Source organism: Manacus candei, unplaced genomic scaffold (genome assembly GCF_025592945.1).
Source record: "Manacus candei isolate 608988 ecotype Guabito, Panama unplaced genomic scaffold, ASM2559294v1 h1tg000060l, whole genome shotgun sequence".
NCBI classification, from domain to species: Eukaryota; Metazoa; Chordata; class Aves; order Passeriformes; family Pipridae; genus Manacus; species Manacus candei.
In genome coordinates, this window is record NW_026138108.1 from 10,722,803 (window position 1) to 10,741,592 (window position 18,790).

Sequence of the window (18,790 nt, forward strand, 5' to 3'; positions counted from 1 at the left end):
GCAATCCTTTCATTTGTCAAAAACAGAGTTGCTGCTCTATGGCACCCTCGAGGCTCTTGCAGAGCCATACTGGTAAACCACACAGGTCAGACTTCTTCTTGAGAAATGTCTCAAGCCAAACCTTTCACTTGTAAGGTCTGCTCTTATTAGTCACGTTTCCCAAATGGGACTTGCATGCAAAAAGGCAAATTTAATTCGTAGGAATCAATTTTTTTTAATATACCACCGGATGAGAATGTGAAAAAGATGTCCAAGGCCTACTACCTTATTAGGGGCTCATATTAACTTACTATGCTCATCTTCCATGTCGTGCATACCTGCCCTCTCTGTTTGTATTCCCAGGTTTTCAGGGTCAAGAATTGCCTTTGCTTTAATTAGCACAGTACAACTCAAGTGTGATTTCAACACAGACAAGGGCACTACTGCCACACAAGTGATGATGATCCCAAAATGCATGGATGTAGCTGCAGTTTCTGTTGAATGCAACATAATCCTAGAACCTCTTTAGTGGTACTTTACACACAGGTTAGCTATGTGAGATTTGCTTAGTTTGGAATGTCAGTCTTTGATAACTTCTTCTAGCAAATGTCTTCTGTGATATCTGTTCTAGGGTGGATCAGGATTGCTGTTAAATGGCTGAAAGTTTAATAGGGGAAGGCATCAACCTTTAACAGTTGAATTTGATTATCTTAAATGTCTTTCCTATTCTAAATGACTCTGCAATTTTAAATTAAGATCTGGTTACAACCTTAAGAAGGTTGCAGTTGAAATAGAGTTTATTTTGTGAAATTACCTGTTGCCACAAACATTCCAACTGTCAGCGGCAATGTATCTAAAAAATCACACCTTGAGTACTTCTGTGTGGAATGCAATCCACGAAGCAAACAAACAAAAAATCAGGGAAGAAGATAACGTCCAGAATACCTCAACATGAATGACAGCAGAGCAGCTGTCTCAGTCAAGTAACCAGTAACAAATTATTTAACTGGTGACTTGAAGTTTATCTGATTCTTCTACTTAGAGCCAGGCATTTCCTTCATGAATTACTTCCACTATTACACCTTTTTAGAATGGGAAATGTAAACAAGATCCTTACCACCCCATAGGCGACTGTATCTGAATACATTCTCATTTCTGGATACACGCTGACGAGATACCACCTAAAGGTCTTGCACTGGAGCTTTTTCCTTAGGGCCTTCCTCTCAGAAATATCACCAATATCAATTCCAGAGTCCTGCACATGAAACAAAGGACAGAAAAAGCAGAAAAGACATCAGCAAATACACTTCCGTGTAAACTAAACATCCAGAGTCCGCCCCATTGCTCCCAGCTCTTGGCTGTGAAGTGAATCTGCTGCCCACACACACTCCATAAGTGTCTCAGCTGAATTATGACACAGGTCACCACGGTGGGGTCTCTGTCACAGGCTGCTTTGCTGAATGGAACCACTGCTGTTGACTTCAGTGGGGTTTCGATACAGCTTCCAATAAGTATTACTGCTCTCTAATTTCCTGGCACTGTCCAAATCCAAAAGGAATTGGCAGGAAGCAGAAAGTTCCCCTAGAAACAACCTTATTGCTGCTGTTCCACTGTGGCCTAATCATTAGTAGATGACACTTTCTGGCCATTTCTGAAGTCTGGGTCACTGTTCCACTGCAAAGAGCGGAAGCTCTGCTCACCTCTCTGAAATAGGACTTATTAAATTTCTCCTATAATGTAAAAAGAGAAGTTGCTATTTTTGTTAAAAGCATTTGCAGAATATTCTCTCCCCCAGTTTTTATTCGCCTTTACATTTCTGGTTAACCTACTTCTCACTTATCATTAGAGCAGATCACAAAGCATGAGTTTCATAAAGTCCCTGTATATAAAAATAAATAATTTATCACATTAAAATCATGCAGTAGAAATTTTTAGAGAGGGATCTAAGTGCAAATCCATGGCTGCTCTTTGACAGGAAGTAAAATGAGACATTTTACTCCACACTGCGTTCTACCACTCCTGCCTCAGAGCAAAACACAGGATAAATAAATTTTCATGGGGAAATCTTATAATCTATCTACTTATACAACAGCTTTTACTGAGCCATAAACACCCCAAAGACTTTGTCAGGCACAAGACAGGATTAAAAAATAACATTGAAAGCATTGAATTTTCTTAGTTACACATCAAAAAGTTATCTGTATAAGTAGGCTTCTGAACTGCTAAAGCAACAAATGCATCCCAAAGCGCTGAATTAATGCTAATCTAGAACAAGTATATTTTATTATGGAAGCATTTCCTAACTGAAGTAAAACTGATTTCCACATCAGCAAAGCATACTAATAAGTAGGAAACTGAGATCTGGCATACACAGGCATAACTCATCCTTAAAAATGGTGACTCTCCTCCCCTCAAACCCTACATCATTCATAAAACTTCATGTGGAGCTACTCCTCAAGTGGCCATTTTTTCCTGACTTTTGTGGCAAATGACTAGACAGAGGAAGAGGCTGTAGGGTGCTGTAAGAAAACCAACTGATCTCATGAACAAATCCTGCTCATGCACTTGCTGGACTATCTGTTACTTGTGTGAGGAAAAGGAGGATGCCAGCTCACAGACATTTGACTTCCATCACTAACAAGACTTCCTGGGATAAGGTTCTAAATTGTTCCAGTGCACCCCAACTCCTTTTTCTTGCAACCCTGCAGGCACCAACGCTTTTTTCCTCACAGTTTATTGTGTAAGGTAAGAAAGAGCATCAAGGGCCTCAGTAATCATATCCTCCCATGCAGTTGGAGAAGAAAAATAGCTCACATATAGCACATAGGTTTTATCATCAGCAATAAGTCAGTGTGTTCCCAAAGCTGAGAATATGATGGGAGAAAAAAACCCAACAAACAAAACCAGAAGCAGAGGCAGAACGCATAGAAAGCACAGTTCTTGCTTCTGGGACTTGATGAATTTTTCCTTTGGGTTTTAAGTGCTTTTCTGAATCTATTTATCTAAGTGATTGTGATGCAGAAATCACCATGGCATCTGAGATCCCTATTTGAAGCACTCAGTACGTCAGAGAGAAGCCCCCAGAGATCCCAGGAGGGTGGTCACAACACACTGCCAAATGAGTCTGACTCCTTTTTAGTATTCCTGTTATTAGCTCTCAAAGACTAAACCTTTGGAAATATCTGACTTCTCAGAGATCTGTGAATTTTTCCATGGAAAAATCAGGTCCTGTGGTTAACATTTTGGAATAACATATTTCATGGAAAGTCCTGACTATTATAACTGAATGCACTTTTATTACCTACAGAGTCCATTACCAGTGCACTGTTTCATCAGCTTCCAGACAGAGAATTACTCCTGTAGTTACCCACTTGTGTAACAGTATTTGGCAACGCTATCTCTCTGTCCTCTCTGCATGTCTCTCAAAATTAGGTCTTGACATCTTTTTCCTTTATCTGAAGCTAGGTTTGGCTTGAAAATTGCCCCTTTTTGGTATTTCACCATCCCTAGTTTTTCTCATCCACTGTCTCTTTGTCTCATGACTACAGGAAGTCTGTATTACAAGTGTCCCACAAGCTTTAAGTTATTTTTTAGTTTGCTTCTTTACACTGAATTCTCCCCCTTTCTCCTGATGTTTCTGTACCAACCAGAGTCTGAGTTGCTCCTGACCTTTAGATGTCTCAAAGAGGACTCCCACTAATGATGTATATGATTTTCTTTATGCTGACTGATTCAGTTACAGCGCTTGGGAGTGTAATTTTGTACTGGACTCTCCTACTTTCCTTAAACATGTACTTGCTTCCTACTGTTCCAGATTCAGCTCAGTACTCACAAGGTTTAGCATGGGAAAGTAAGAGGAATTCCCTGGTCTCCAGAACTTTTCCCCTGATTCTTGGCACCAGGCCTTGCACAATGAACACAAAAATGCTATAGAACACCTTCAAAATTCTACAACTGACCTGGGATACTTGAGCACATGTCGTGCTGTCAGAACCAAACAGAACCCCAACACTCTTCATAGAATCATAGAATGGCTTAGGCTGGAAGGGACTTTAAAGATCACCTAGTTCCAAACCCCCCATCGTGGGCAGGGAAATCCTCCACTAGACCAGGTTGCTCAGAGCTCCATTCAACCTGGCCTTAAACACTTCCAGGGATGGGGCACCCACAACTTCTCTGGGCAACCTGTTCCAGTGCCTCACCGCCCTCACAGTAAAAAATTTCTTCCTAATATCTAATCTAAACCTACTCTCTTTCAGGTTAAATCCATCCCCCCTTCTCCTGTCAGTACATGCCCTTATCAAAAGTCCCTCTCCATCTCCCTTGTAGGCTCTCTTCAGGTACTGGAAGACCACAATTAGGTCACCCAAAAGCCATCTCTTTTCCAGGCTGAACAATTCCAGTTCTCTCAGTCTTTCCTCATAGGAGAGGTGCTCCATCCCTCTAATCATCTTGGTGGCCTCCTCTGGACTCACTCCACCAGGTCCATGTCCTTCCTGTGCTGAGGACCTCAGAGCTGGACACAGCACTCATGGTGGGGCCTCATGAAAGTGGAGCAGAGGGACTCTTCCAAGTCCTTCCCTCTTTTCCACACAGTAAAATATGAAAGGTGGGTGAACACTTGAATGCACCCAGCTGTAAGTCACAGTCTTTCTGCCAGGAAAATTTTCTGATGGCCACCAAGGTTCCACACTGTCTTAGAACATCCTGCAGCAACTACCAGACAATGAGCAGATTCAGGTTTTATAGGCCTGCTAGAACCGTGAAAACTAAGCTGTTCCCCAGGGCATTTTTAATAAGTACATGGGCATGTTTGTGTTTATTTGGTTTTCTACAGTGGTGAGAAAAACTAAGGAAGGTTCTTTGTGCTGCAGGTTCTGCACATGCACATAGTAACAGATTTCTCCCTGTAACAGAGGCATCTCAGCACATTACAGAAGAGACTACCACTGTTAAAAGCTGATTCAGAATTTGCCATTTCCAGTTTTTAAGTCTCCTCTACGGCTTGACAGCAGTGGCCTTTGTGGAAATATAAGAGAATGTAAGTTCAGTGCAATAATGATTGCTACATGTGTGGTGGGAAAATGACTGGAAATTCAAGTAGTAAAAAAACTTGTTATTCCTCTTTAAAAATATAAACAAAATCAGTGTTGGCAGTACAAGATCTACTACGAAAACATCTTGATGAATTTTGTGATGTGAAGAAATCAGTTAAGTTCACACACTGCATTTACTTTTCCTTTGGTTAATAATTTTTGCTTTAGTTAATAAATTAATTTTAAAATGTATTATAGCAGACTTATTTTTTTCTGCTCTATCAGCCCAGTTAAGACTTATTACTACTTGTTAAATGGGAATTTAATAACATTAACAACAATTTATCTTTGCCTTCTTTATGAATTTGATTTCAAATTGCATTCAAATCTCAAATTTGCACAAGCTTAAGCACCACCACAATCATATCTGGATGAATATTATGCAACTATGTGTATAATACAGTATAACCTGGTTATCAAAAGGAATTTCTAAATTTTGTGCTGTTTTTGCAAGTCAAAAAATTAAAACTTAATCAATTTGAATCAATTAATCAATTGAAGATCAACCAATCTTCAAGAAAATAACTAACAATAAAAAGTAGAATCTGAAATTTAAATCTATCAGGTTAATCACAAATAAATTTCATTTGAAATTGTTTTGACAAAAAAATAAGTAACCCTATCCAGTCCAGAAATATCTTATTCTTGTATGAACTGCTGTGGGACTACAGAAAATAGGGACACTTAAAGGGCAACTTGGATACCATGAACATGGGACTAACTTTTAACAAAGTCCTTTACCTATACCAGATTATAGAGGACCTTTTTTCTTCCTGGAACTTTCATGGCAAATTTTGTGGCTAAGGCTGCAACCTGAAAATAGGACAGTGACTTCCCCATATTACCAAAATTATCTAGTTTTAATCACGAGAGATGAAAGATACTATTGAAAGCAGCTGAATCAACATTAACGTTCATATATCTAGCTGGTTTTTTGATTCTAATCTCTTTTACTTATTAAACTACAGGAGAAGTACAGCATTTTATCTCTTGAAACAGAAATTGCAGCAAAACCAGTTTCTCAGAACAGTTGTGAAATCACTCAGAGAGATTTTACAGAAATTTTATTAAAGTAAAATGAAATTGTCCTTTAATTTATTAAGCCTAGACTATTTGCTTTTGCAGTAATGTCATACACCCCACATTTGCATCAACAGATGTCAGCATCCCTTCTTCCTTGGCAGAACTCTCTTCCCAAATCTGGAGGAATTATAGCTCTCAGTGATGGTAAATAGGAGAGTCAAATTCAAAATAAGATGTGTAATGTAGATTTGATGCTTTTTTTCCCCCCATGTTTCTCCAGCTACTACATTAAAATGTCCACGAAGAGTCATCAGTGAGGATGATGAACTTGAAAAGAAATTAATTTTTAAGGGACTTAAAGAAGACAAAGAAATTATTCTACAATAAGACACAATTACATACATATATATGTTTATATGTAAGTGTGTATGTATAGGCACATCTTACGTGATACATAATTAGATACATACATGTATACAAATAGAATCCCACCAGGAAAATCAAAATTCAGGGTAGGAACCAAACTCAAAAGGATCTAAAGCCAAAGCTTGCAGACCCTGGTCTTTGTGACTCACCTCCTGGGGTATGTTCCATGCCATGTAGACATGGCTCTTAAATTCATCCAGCCAGCCAAAGCTTGCAAACCCTGGTCTTTGTGACTCACCTCCTGGGGTATGTTCCACGCCATGTAGACATGGCTCTTAAATTCATCCATCCAGACTTCGGCCACCCTCAGTGCGTTCCTCCGGACGTGAGCAGTCAGATCTTCTGTGTATGGTTTATGTGCTCTTTCAATGTGGGCAATCCTGGAGCAAGGCAGAACCTCAACACTTCCTCCACACTGCCATACCTAGGAGGGAAAAAAAGACACACTGCTGACTGAGAGCTCCCTGCACCACTGTGGGCATCTAGCAAAGACATTGAAATTGTTTTATTTCTACGCTTGTCATTGTTGCAAAGGAGAATAAGTTCTCAAGACTTGTTTGAGAGGATTTTTTTTGACAGTTGTGAGAGGAGAGAGTTATTACCTTGCCCTACCATGAGTTTCTACTACTACTTAATCTTAGTGCTGAACTTCTGCATTACTAGTGGCCTCTCATCACAATCTTCCTGGATCAATTTATCTGTTCTCAAGATTATAAAAAATTATTTACAGGGCATTCAAAACAATAACAAAAACAACTGGTTCAAGGAGTGCCCTACAGGCATTTCTCTAAGGTTTTGCACAGTCCACCTCAACACATACCCACACTCCTCACAACCTAGAACTAGGCAGCCTGTCATAACAGGGAAATTAAGCCAATCAACACTAAAGTTTCAGGTTTTAGGAAGATGAAGAATATAAATGCACCTTATGCTTTGCTTTAAACATAGTTCAGAAAGGAGTGACAAAGACCAAGACTGCCTAATGACAGTGTTGTGTGAACAATTTCATCAGTCACTACTCTTACAATACATTTACAATGCAGGTTACTGTACCTGACTGTGTTTCAGTTTTGCCCACTCCCACAACTCAGGTAATGTCCATAACATTAATCATACATATTGCATTAATTTCTGGTTTTCTCTTCCTGCTTTCAACAAAAGAGAAAAACACTTTGGCAGAGTTAAGAGTCAGTGAAGTACATGTATTATTTTACATGGAAGCACTTTTTCTGTGTATCTTGTATTATGTAAAGTTCCTAACAAGATCAAGGCAGCCCATTCATAATGGTTGAGTGGATGCTGCTCGGGTGAAACCGCAGAGGTACTCCAACTGTTTGATCCTGCTGAACAAGTACCTCAGCATCCCAGAGGCAGCTGTACTCACTGAGAAGTGACAGAGTTTGCCTTATGATACTGCCAGCAGAGATTCCTGAGACTTGGTACCTCATCCTGAGAGAGCAAAAATGAGAACAAGGGTGCTTCTTCCTCATACAGCTTATCCAGGAGAGTATATTCTGGTCTCCCTCCTAGTGGCCAGGGATGTGGGTTGGCAGAACACCCTGTTCTGGAGCTGATCTCAGACCCCTCAGGTCTGTCCATCCTATAGGCATATGCTCAACTAAGGAGGCACTTTGTTTCAGTCATTCATTTTATATATTTAGACATCTGGCTTGAATACAGCATTTAGGCATTTGGCAGCTCCCGAGACCAGAAAATGGGGCATGAATTCAGAATGTTTACAAAGCTTTTTCTGAACTGGTGCCTAATTGCATTCAGCATATGTTGGGAGAAGAGACAGAGCCTTGGTTTTCAGAGCTCTATGGAAAACGAGCTATCCCATGAACCTGCTGTACAGTCAGGAAGGAAGCTGAAAAGACTTCAGCATGTCTCTGTGTCCAGAACTTGGAAAACTATAAGAGTAAATAAACATAACCATTATCAACATCAGGGTAAAACTGAGATGATCATAAATATTTAAAAATAAATGTGAAATTGATCTGGCACAAGAATAAATAATCTGGAAACAACATTTGTGTCCCATCTTTTTAAATGTCATATTAAGTGGGCAATACAGCTTAACGATCTAACAAAATGAATAGTTTGTCAAATGTTTAATTATAAATGGTCAGCTACATCTCCTAATAAAGATTAAATGTGAAGTATCATCAGGTTGTGTTCACACAATGCCTGCTTTCAGTCCAAGCCACTTCTCAGTACAGCACTGACATCCAGCTATAAATATATTCAGAGTTACTCACTGTACACTGCTTAAATTGGTATCATAAAAGACATGGAAGATGCAGAGATGGTCATAACTTAGCCTAGGACAAAGCACTTCACACACCACATGCACTGCCTACTCTGCCCAGCCTTTGCTCATTTTAACTAGGGGTGGCCTTGATCCAAGTCTAACATGTGAACACCAAATCTTTTGTGGGATTTTCAGAGTTAGGTCTGAATGCCATCTTGACAACAAGTTGAGCCAAAAATTCACAGTCTGTAGTAAGTTGCATTTCCAAGTAAATTTCTAGGAACCGAAAATCTGAAGAGCAGACTCACCTATAATTTTAGTATTGATTCAGTAATCAGTGAAATCTGATTTGACTTTATAATGAAGTTGTATGTTTTCAAAAAACATCCTGAGATGACCAAACCCGTACTATAGTTTGTAAATAACAATTATTTACCTGAATAAACATCGATCAATCAAATCCAATGGCCACTCCTTCCTCCCAGACCTTGTTGGTCTTTGTTCTATTTGCAAAGACTAGTTAATTACCATCAATTAATTAACTATCAGTACAGATGCTGACAGAACCAGAGGGTTGTATTAAACAGTTTGGAAACCATATTCTGTTAGTTCTGAGCAAACATCTCCAAAAATCCATGAAAGGGTGATTAACATGCAGCAAAACTGGATTAGAGGTGTACACTAATAGCTTCCATATATCAAGATGAATAAAAGGCCTTTAATTAATGAATTTTTAAAGAAGACACAAGAAGCACACGGGCTCTGAAGATATGTAAGTTACAGCTGTGCAGAGCTTACAGTGAGAGCACTCAGAGCCCTTGCAGAGTGAAGGCAGAGACAGTGCTTTAGGAGGGCAGAAAGCACAATCCTGACATGCTCAGCTGGTCACACCTGGGACAAGCCATAGTCCCTTTCTCTCCCAGAAGCTTTCATTGCCAGCACATAGATGAAACTCTTTTATCTGAACATTTCATTACACTGAGGGAGTGGTCAGTTGTAAAATACCAAAATGTATGCATTAAAATAGGACTTTCAAAGGACATGAAACTCTCCTGCAACCTCATGGAATTCTGGATTACCAGCTCCCTAAAATGTGCAAACCCTCCAGCCAAGGAATGAAGGGCTTTGCTATTCATACAATAAATATTAACCACTGCTTTGGACCCATTGTGGATAACTGGATGCTTTTCAAGATATCTTGAGAAGGTATAAATCTCATATCAAAACTGCACAGAAGAGACTAATGAAGTACTCTGAATCAATACCTTTTAGTCAAATATAATTTTTAGGGTTTTTTTAATTAATATTTTAATACTAAGAAATATATTTTCTTAAAGACTCTACTCAGAGGGAAATTGCAAAGCCTTTCAGAGTGATCTGCTCTTCGTCTAATAAAATTACTGTAGACAAGGGATTGTCTCTATAGGTAAGAAATAGGAATAGCAACGGAGGGGGCAGTTTCTCACAACTTCACACATCTCCCCTGCGAATTTTACAGGGTTTTCTTTGCTATAAAGAATTAGCATTCTTTATTCATGCTTCATCCATACTGAATAGCTTTCTAGTTCTCCACAACTGTTATTTTATGTGATGGCTATAAATATATACAAAAGTTTAAAATCAGTGAAGCACTTGCAAATTATCACCCATGACTTTAGCAGCAAGTCTAAAGATAAAAGAGCTTCAAAGACTATTTTTTTAATCATATGAAAGGGTTTGAAGAAAAATGTTATATCTCTGAGCATACTATGGCTGCAATCAGTAATAATGACTAACCTGCTTGTACAAATTGCAAGGAAGAAACGTGATTAATTTCCTCAGCCATGGTTAAAAGGAAATTCAGCACCTTTTCCTGTTGCCTATGAAGATGTTTTATGTATCATAGGCAAGAGGTGAAAATTGCCAGCAATAATCTCAATTTCCTGACGAATCTCTAAATATACACAAGCACTTGTAAAAAATAACATGTGCTTTCATCACTGTGACACAATAAATAGCAATGCACATTTCATGCTGTAAAAGCACCAATTTCAAAACTGTGCCAACAGATCTCAGACTTTGCCTTCAAGGTAAAGACATCAGAAAGTTTTGAAGTGTGAGGGACTGTATATCTTTGGGAGCACTTCACATGATTCTGGAGCTCCAGAAAGGCAGCAAGTTTGCTTTGCTTTGGGGGAATTTCTTGAGGTTCTGGTCCTGATGGTTCAATTTGAACAGTCTTTCAGAAAAAGAACTCACAAACTGGAGTTTCCCTTCCAAAGAGCTCTCAGAGTCCACTTCACTGTGTTTTCAGTGCTCTCTTCCAAGAGGGCCTTAGAAAGGGCTCTTTATTTTTGAATTTCCTGAGGAGGTTCATATATTTGGTATAGCCCCAAGAAGGGCTTAGATGGATTCCTCCTCTTGAAAGGGTTCTTTGTTCCTTCATCACTAGCAAAAGGTAGTGAAATTCCATAAAAAAAATTTCAAGGTCTAAAGGGACAGTAGCCGTGCCAAGGCGAAGACTTACAAAGCTGAAAGACTGAAAGCCTATGATCTAAACTAAGCAAAGCAAGTGAGAGATGATAGGAACATTAATTTTATACAGAGAATCTACTAGGGATTGGGGGGTGGGGAAGAGGGGAATTTCCCTTTTAAATCTTCAGTTGTTATGTCTTACCAGGAGAATTTATCCAAGCTCTAAGCACTTGATACTGTTAATTTACCAAAGGTACATTTACACATTGTTATAATTGTGGCCCTCCATCTGTGTGAATTTATGTTCACTAAGTTTAGGGTAACACCACAGAGCAAACAGAAAACATGATCTTCACATTGGGAGAGCCAGAAAGGCAGCGGACACATAAAACCACGGAGAGGACACAGGTGGTGGCACACAGCCTCACAAATGTCTAAACCCATCTGGTCACAGGTTTTTTAAAGCAAATTCCATTCACATCTGGAAAATCTGTTTCACTAGGCAAAGGTCTTCCCTTCTATTTAGCTTTATTTTTAAATCCACATCCTTTAGTAAATCCTTTCCAATTTCATTTAAACATATTTGAATTTGCATATTTAATCAAAACAATTACAGCTCTGAAGCTGATCCCTCTCTTGAATATTTAATTTATACTTCATTATAAAATGATATAACACTTCTTCATTAGAAGTGTTTCTTTTTATCTCTTTAATCACTGAATGTTCTTTTCATGTTATAGAACCTAAATCTAGTAAAAAAATTAACCCTACATGATGCTGAGCAGTTTATTAGCATGTACTGCATTCATTAAATTTATACAGATTGTGCAGTTTCTCCCAGAGCTGATGTGACCTTGTTTGAAATCATCCTTTCCTTTGGACTGCAAACAAAACCTTTTAATAATTAAGTGATTTCTCAAAAAGCTGAAGTAATTTCTAGCTTCTGTGGAGTTTACAAATGACAAAATTAGAAGAACTCATTAAAGATGCCCTCAAGACAAAAAAAAAATAGTCAGTGTGAATTAATTACTACTGTGGATACAAACTAATAGTTACCAATATCTTTAAAATTTATTTTGGGGAACAATTTAATGTAAAAACTATTTGTAAATCTTGTTAACCTTTGTCATTACCACTCATTGCTTACTGATAACCAGTAATGAGCTTGATACATGTGAGTATGAATAAATTATTTTTATTCAAGACCATGATCATTTTGAGTCTGTATTTTTACTTTGGTATCTTGAGAGGTGACTGCAGAAAGGACAGAGGGAATGGTCAGACACAGAGATCACAGAAATCAATGTTCACATCTCCAGTTGCAATTGGTGGGTTTATAATCACACCTTGGAAGTTTTTCAATTGTCATGTGCATTTGGGTATCTGTCTCTGTAGACCTAGAAACTACACTCACTGGATGAAATATGTAAATCTTTATTTAGTCATACCTTCACTGAAGTCAGACAGTCTTCATTAAATAATTGGAGTACTGACAATAAGTATTGATGGATTTGGCTAATTTTCCCCAGAGTTCAGCAAAAAGATATGCACAGTTTTGCTTATTCCACTGGTCTCACATAGCTTCCTCTCACTAAAAGAAATCTGCCTAAACAGTAGGACTAAACACAGGGGCCTGGCCTGAAGCACAGAAACTCATGATTAGAAAAATGAGAATATAGGTGGACAGGAAGTGGAAGAAAATGCACACCTTATTGAAGCTATGGTTCTGGTTTACTACTCCCTGCTTCCAGATATGGAATGACCTAGAAAAGAGAATCGTGTCATTGTTGTGTACCACAGCAGAGTGAAAGTCAGGGATGTAACTGAGCTTCAAGAGGTGACTGCCTATAGTGACAGCTCAGAACAGTGTGCTGAAAGAAATCAGAGACTGGAGAGACAGATGTTTAAAATTACTTCATCTGTTTTACTGAAGCTCTGTGAGGTTCTTGAAGACTAGTCTACTTATCATCACACAAGCCTATCATACTTTCAGGTAAACCTTTCTGTTTGTATGTGAAAACAGCTTTTTTCCATAACCAAGCTGATATCTTAATGTGAAACTGTAAGCAACCTACAAAAACACACATCCACGATCTAAAAGATTTTTCAAAAGGAAAATAAAATACTTTTACATAACTAGAGCTGCTCTTCACTCTTAAAATGTAAATTATCCCTTAAATCTAACTTTTGAAGTCATCATTAATTGCCTCATAGGCCTCATTTTACATTAATTGTGCCTCTCATTGAAAAAGTAATACATGTAAAGATTCTTCTCATATTAAATTGCCATTACTTTCCTTCTTCTTTTAGTTAATTGCTCATTATGTACTTCTTAAATTGTTTTGTTCTGCAGGGATTAATTCTGAATGTATCTTCATGAGGTGTGAAACGTTTATGGTATGTTGTTAAACCATGTATGGTGTGTTGCTGGTTTACAATTGCAGGAACTATTCCCTGCCTGTGTCACTTGGAGATAACATGCTTCAAGGGTCACTGAAGGCATATGGCTTCATTCAGTTCTCTTTCAAATGTGTCTATCTCGTTGCCAGGCACATCAGTCAAGTTTAAGTCATGAATAGGAAATAAAAGAAATCACTTTTTAATCTTAAAAGACACAAAAGCAGGAAAGTGAACAGGATCGCCACTGGTTTAGTATCCATGAAGCAAGGTACTCTGCTGCCTGTTTTGGTTTTTTACCTTTCTCCCCTTTACCACAGCTCTACTTAACTTGATCAGTCTTGTTAATCTTGCACTGTTCCTAGGCTTGATCACAGAACAGAACAGAACAGAAGAGAATATCCTGAGCTGGAAGGGACCCATCAGGATCATCAAGTCCAACTCCTTGCCCAGCATAGGACCATCCCCAAGAGTCACACTGTGTTCCTGAGAGCACTGTCCAAACTCTTCTTGAACTGTCAGGTTGTGATCACTTCCCTGGGGATCCTGTTCTAGTACCCAACCGCTCTCTGGGTGAAAACCTCTTCCTGATATTCAGCCTGAACCTTTCCTGATGCAGCTTCCTGCTGTTCCCCTCAGGTCCAGAGAGAGGGGTCACCAGAGACAAGAGATCAGTGCCTGCCTCTCCTCCTCCTCTCGTGAGGAAGCTGTAGACAACTACGAGGTGTCTCTTCAGTCTCCTCTTCTCCAGCTGAACAGACCAAGTGCTCTCAGCCACTGCTCATACAGCTTCCCCTCAAGGTCCTTCATCACCTTCATTGGCCTCCTTTGGATGCTCTCTAATATGAGTGTTTACAGTTTTATGTCTTTCCTATATTGTGGTTCCCAAAACTGCCACAATACTGCAGGTGAGGCCGCCCCAGGTCAGAGCAGAGCAGGACAATCCCCTCCCTAGACCAGCTGACGATGCTTTGCCTGATGCCCCCCAGGACAGGGTTGGCCCTCCTGGCTGCCAGGGCACTGCTGATTCATCTCCAACTTGCCATCAACCAGGACCCCCAGGTCCCTTTCTGCAGGGCTGTAGCCCAAGTCCTATCAGTCTTTAATTAAAGACTGAGGCAAAAAACATGTTGAATGCTGCTGCTTTTTCTTCATCCCTATTAGCCAGGTGACCATGTTCAAAATCTAATATTTTCCTTAGATCTCCTCTTATTATTAACATACTTTAAAAATCCCTTATTGTCTGATACAAAACTGGCCAGTTTCAACTCTAACTGAGCTTCAGCATTTACGTCTTCTCCCTGCATATAGGAAACACAGCTCCATAACCTTCCTGTGCAGCCTGACCTTTCTTCCAGAGATCAAACAATTTCTTTTTCCTCTTGAGCTCCATAAGGATTCCTTGTTCAGCCAAGCCAGTCCTCCACCCTACTTGCTTGACTTAGAACACAACGTGCTGTCACACATGTAAAACTTATTTGGCCTTCACACCTTTGGCCCAAACATGCTGGATCCATGCTGCTGAATCCATCTCAGTCATCTACTCACCTTTGTTATACCACAATATTCCCTTGCTCTCCCACTGTGATCTTCCTCTAATGTTTGTTAGATTACTAAGTCAGTCTTGCAATACTAAAAACACTCAAGGAAATTAAATTCCAGAGAGTTCTCACCTCAGTGTCACGTTCTGCTGGTGTTGGCTGGGACAGAGTTAGTTTTCTTCACAGTAGTTGGCAGGGGCTGTGTTGAGCGGTGCTTTTATGCTCTGATTTTATGCTCTCACTTTTATGCTTCTGATTCTCTCCCCCACCCCACCCCAGGGAAGTGAGTGAGAGGCTGCATGGGTTGGCAGCTGGGGTTAAATCATGACACATGTTAAAACAAATATGGAATCTTCACAGCCATGAAGAATTGTAATACCACGAGGTACAATGGTACTGCCACTATGCCACGACTTGAAAGTGCAGAAAGGTATCAAACATGAGGTTAATAATGCACCAATTAATTTACATCTCACCTGGGTCCACTGATTTTTAAGTGTATATTGACTTAAACTGTTTTAATTCTTTCCATACCACCAAAACCAACAATTTCCTCTCATAAAACATTAAGATATCTACATTACTTCCAAGTTGGTAATGTGCAACCACACAGGCACAGCTGGTGAAAAAACATTTGTGAGAAATCTCAGAGTCTCTCATTGTCCTTCCTTGTAGGGTGTAGTGATACCATATGTTAGCTGGTGCTGTAAAAATTTCCTTTCCTGTGGGAGCAGCTAATAAAATGTTCTCTCCCCAGAAATGGCAAAAGCACAAAAATGATTCACTGTTAATGTTGTCTGTATGTATAATTACACATACTGTAGCTGCAGGTTACCTGCTGAGGTATTCATGGGCAAAATAAGGGAAAAAAACAATTATTCCAATGTAGCAGTGACTGAAACCAGAACAAGCCACAAAAAGCCAGTTTCTGCTGATGTCACAACTGGCAGAATTTGCAGAAATGACAATTTCTTATTCTATTCTCAAAAGAGTTTTTTTTTAACCTGTACTTTCAATTCGTTGGAATTATAACCCCGTAAATAGAGAATTTTAGTCTGTGTCATCTTGGAATTCAGATTGTTAACACAGCGAGGTACTTTGCAAACCAAAATTAACCTTAGGAATAAATCTGTGTGCGCTGATAAGCCACTGCTGGTTACAGAGGGTGCTGGGGAAGTGTTTATGCCATACTTGCACTGCTAAGGGATTATTTTTATCTCGGTGAAAGTTTGAGCTATGAAATGCATTGGCTACATCTTGTAAGAAGTAACATTTGGCCAACCTTTTCAATTTTTTTCTTGCAGAGTTCAGTCTAGAAATGGTCTCTTCTTAATTCACAAAAAGGATAAAAGCAAAATAGATTTCTCTCTATTTAAAGCTTTAATGCAATGCTAAAGAGAAATCATCTTAAAAAGCAGTATTTAAATGTTATATAAAAACAACATCTAAGAAGTCTTGTACTTCTCAGCCCTTTGCCTTCGCACATCATCAACATAATACTGTTGAACAGCACCTGTGATCATATACTAAGGATGTTTTCTGTACACCAAATCATTCCCTGCTGGCAAAGGATATTGGCCTACTTATTAAAATCAAGTTAAAAATGTGCTTTAAGACTGCAGCAAGTGATGGTAGCTGTAAGTGCGAGAATGGGGGACATCCTGATTCATTTTCCTGAAGGCTGTTTAGGAAAGATCTCCACTGCTCAGTGGAGTGCCGTGAAAGGGGACCCAGCAGCAAGGACAGAAAGGGACACCGTTCACACGTGACACATCCCAGTTGGGCAAACAGTTCCACAACTCAGCAGCTCAGTGGAAAATCCTCTCACTTCCTTTGTTCAATCCCAGTCATTTCGACCTCTTGGTACACCAGCCTGTCAATTTTCCTAACACGAGAATTTTTGAGGCAACACGGTAAATCATAAACTGATGAACACTGAAATTAACCCTGCAGTTTAAAAAAAAAAAAAAAAACGAAAAGGTGCAATGTAAAGGTTTACTGAACTGGAGGTGCTCAGGGACAGTGGGTATGGGGAGCCTTTCAGACCACTGTGCTGGCAGGGCCAAAGCACTGGTGTGCTGCAAGAGTGAGAAAAAGAGCATGGCAAGGAGAAGGAGAAACTATAAACCAGTGTAGGTGTTTACGCCTCTGTGCTGCAAAACTAAACCCTACTCTGAACACTTGTTGCGGTTTAACCCAGCAATTAAACACCACTTGCTCCCTCCCCCTGCCCTGCCCCCAGAGGGATGAGGGAGAGAATTGGAAAAAAAGTAAAATTCATGGGTTGAGATAATTTAATATGACAGAAAAGTAATGGAAAATAACAACAATAATGATAAAAGAATCAGAATATACAAAAGAAATTATGCACAATGCAATTGCTCACCACTTGCAACTGATGCCCAGTCAGTTCTCAAGCAGCAGCAACACCCTGGTCAGCATTCCCCATTGTTTATATACTGGGCATGACAAAATATGGTATTGAATATCCCTCTGGCCAGGCTGTATCAGCTGTCCTGGTTGTGGTCCCTCCCAGCTTCTTGTGCCCCCAGCCTACTCACTGGGGGGGGGCAGCGTGAGAAGCTGAAAAGTCCTTGACTTAATGCAAATTTAGCAACAACAGAAACATCAATGTGTTATCAATTGTCATCCTAAATCCAAAACACAGCACTACACCAGCTACTAGGGAGGAAATTAACTCCACCCCAGCCAAAACCAGGACAACTATGCAAAGGTTTTCCTTAATAAAATCAGATATCTATTTACAAGTACTATATTCACAGGTTCATGTAATTTATGGCCTGTGTTAGAAACACTGAAAGGCAAAATTGCTGGAAACTTCTAGGGAAAGAGGAAAAAGTCCAAAGTGTTTTCAGACAAATATGGAGATTTGGGGGCAAATGTAAATATCTTCACTTGCTTGTGATTATCAAAGAGAACACTGTTGCAAAGGCAAATTATGAGAAAGGTATCTCAGGCAAGAAACAATCAGGATATCCCCACACTGTGGATTGGAAATGGCTGGACATGTAAGCAGCAATAGGTTCCTATGCACAATATGGGAAAGACTAAGTTAACTAGTAAGCAGTGAAGAATCATGATCCCAGAAGAAGGTGGTGAGTAATTTTTCTTTTTAAAGAAAAAAAAGATTGTTAAGAGACAAAACCACATTAAAAAAAAATCATCCCCCAAAGACCCTACCGCAAAAGAAACAAACAAATACTGAAAGCCACCTCTGGAATTTGAGAAAATAATAGATCAGAGAGAGGCATGACAGACTTCACAGCTGTTTGTTCTGCCACAGAGGGACCCTATTAGGTAGAAAATACCCCAAAGAACACTGTTCAAATAACTCATTTCTTCATCTCTATTCCTAAACTGCATTCCTCTAGTTCTCCACTAACAGCAAGAGCATCAGCCTCACCTAAGGTCAACAGACAAACCACCAGACTAACAAGAAATGAAGCAACAAATTTCACTATGGCAATATACTATATAAAAGTGACATGCCATACTCAGTCTAACTATAAATGCAATTTTCCTCCTGGGTCAGTTGATGTAAAGTTCTGATATATCATTTGGTGGGAGCAAGATCCATTCCTTTTCCCTTAAAGAGCTATTAA

At 39.3% G+C, this 18,790-nt stretch overlaps 1 protein-coding gene across 3 annotated transcripts in view; it reads right to left on the reverse strand.

Annotated features, from left to right (window-relative positions):
- GALNT18 (polypeptide N-acetylgalactosaminyltransferase 18) overlaps positions 1 to 18,790 on the reverse strand; it is a 226,165-nt gene that overhangs the window by 49,883 nt on the left and 157,492 nt on the right. For all 3 annotated transcript variants that reach the window (XM_051803827.1, XM_051803826.1, XM_051803828.1), the window contains exons 8-9: positions 6,763 to 6,948; positions 1,097 to 1,234 (exon numbers count right to left, since the gene is read on the reverse strand). In XM_051803827.1, coding sequence (XP_051659787.1) covers positions 1,097 to 1,234; positions 6,763 to 6,948 — 324 coding nt within the window. The remainder of the gene's footprint in view (positions 1 to 1,096; positions 1,235 to 6,762; positions 6,949 to 18,790) is intronic.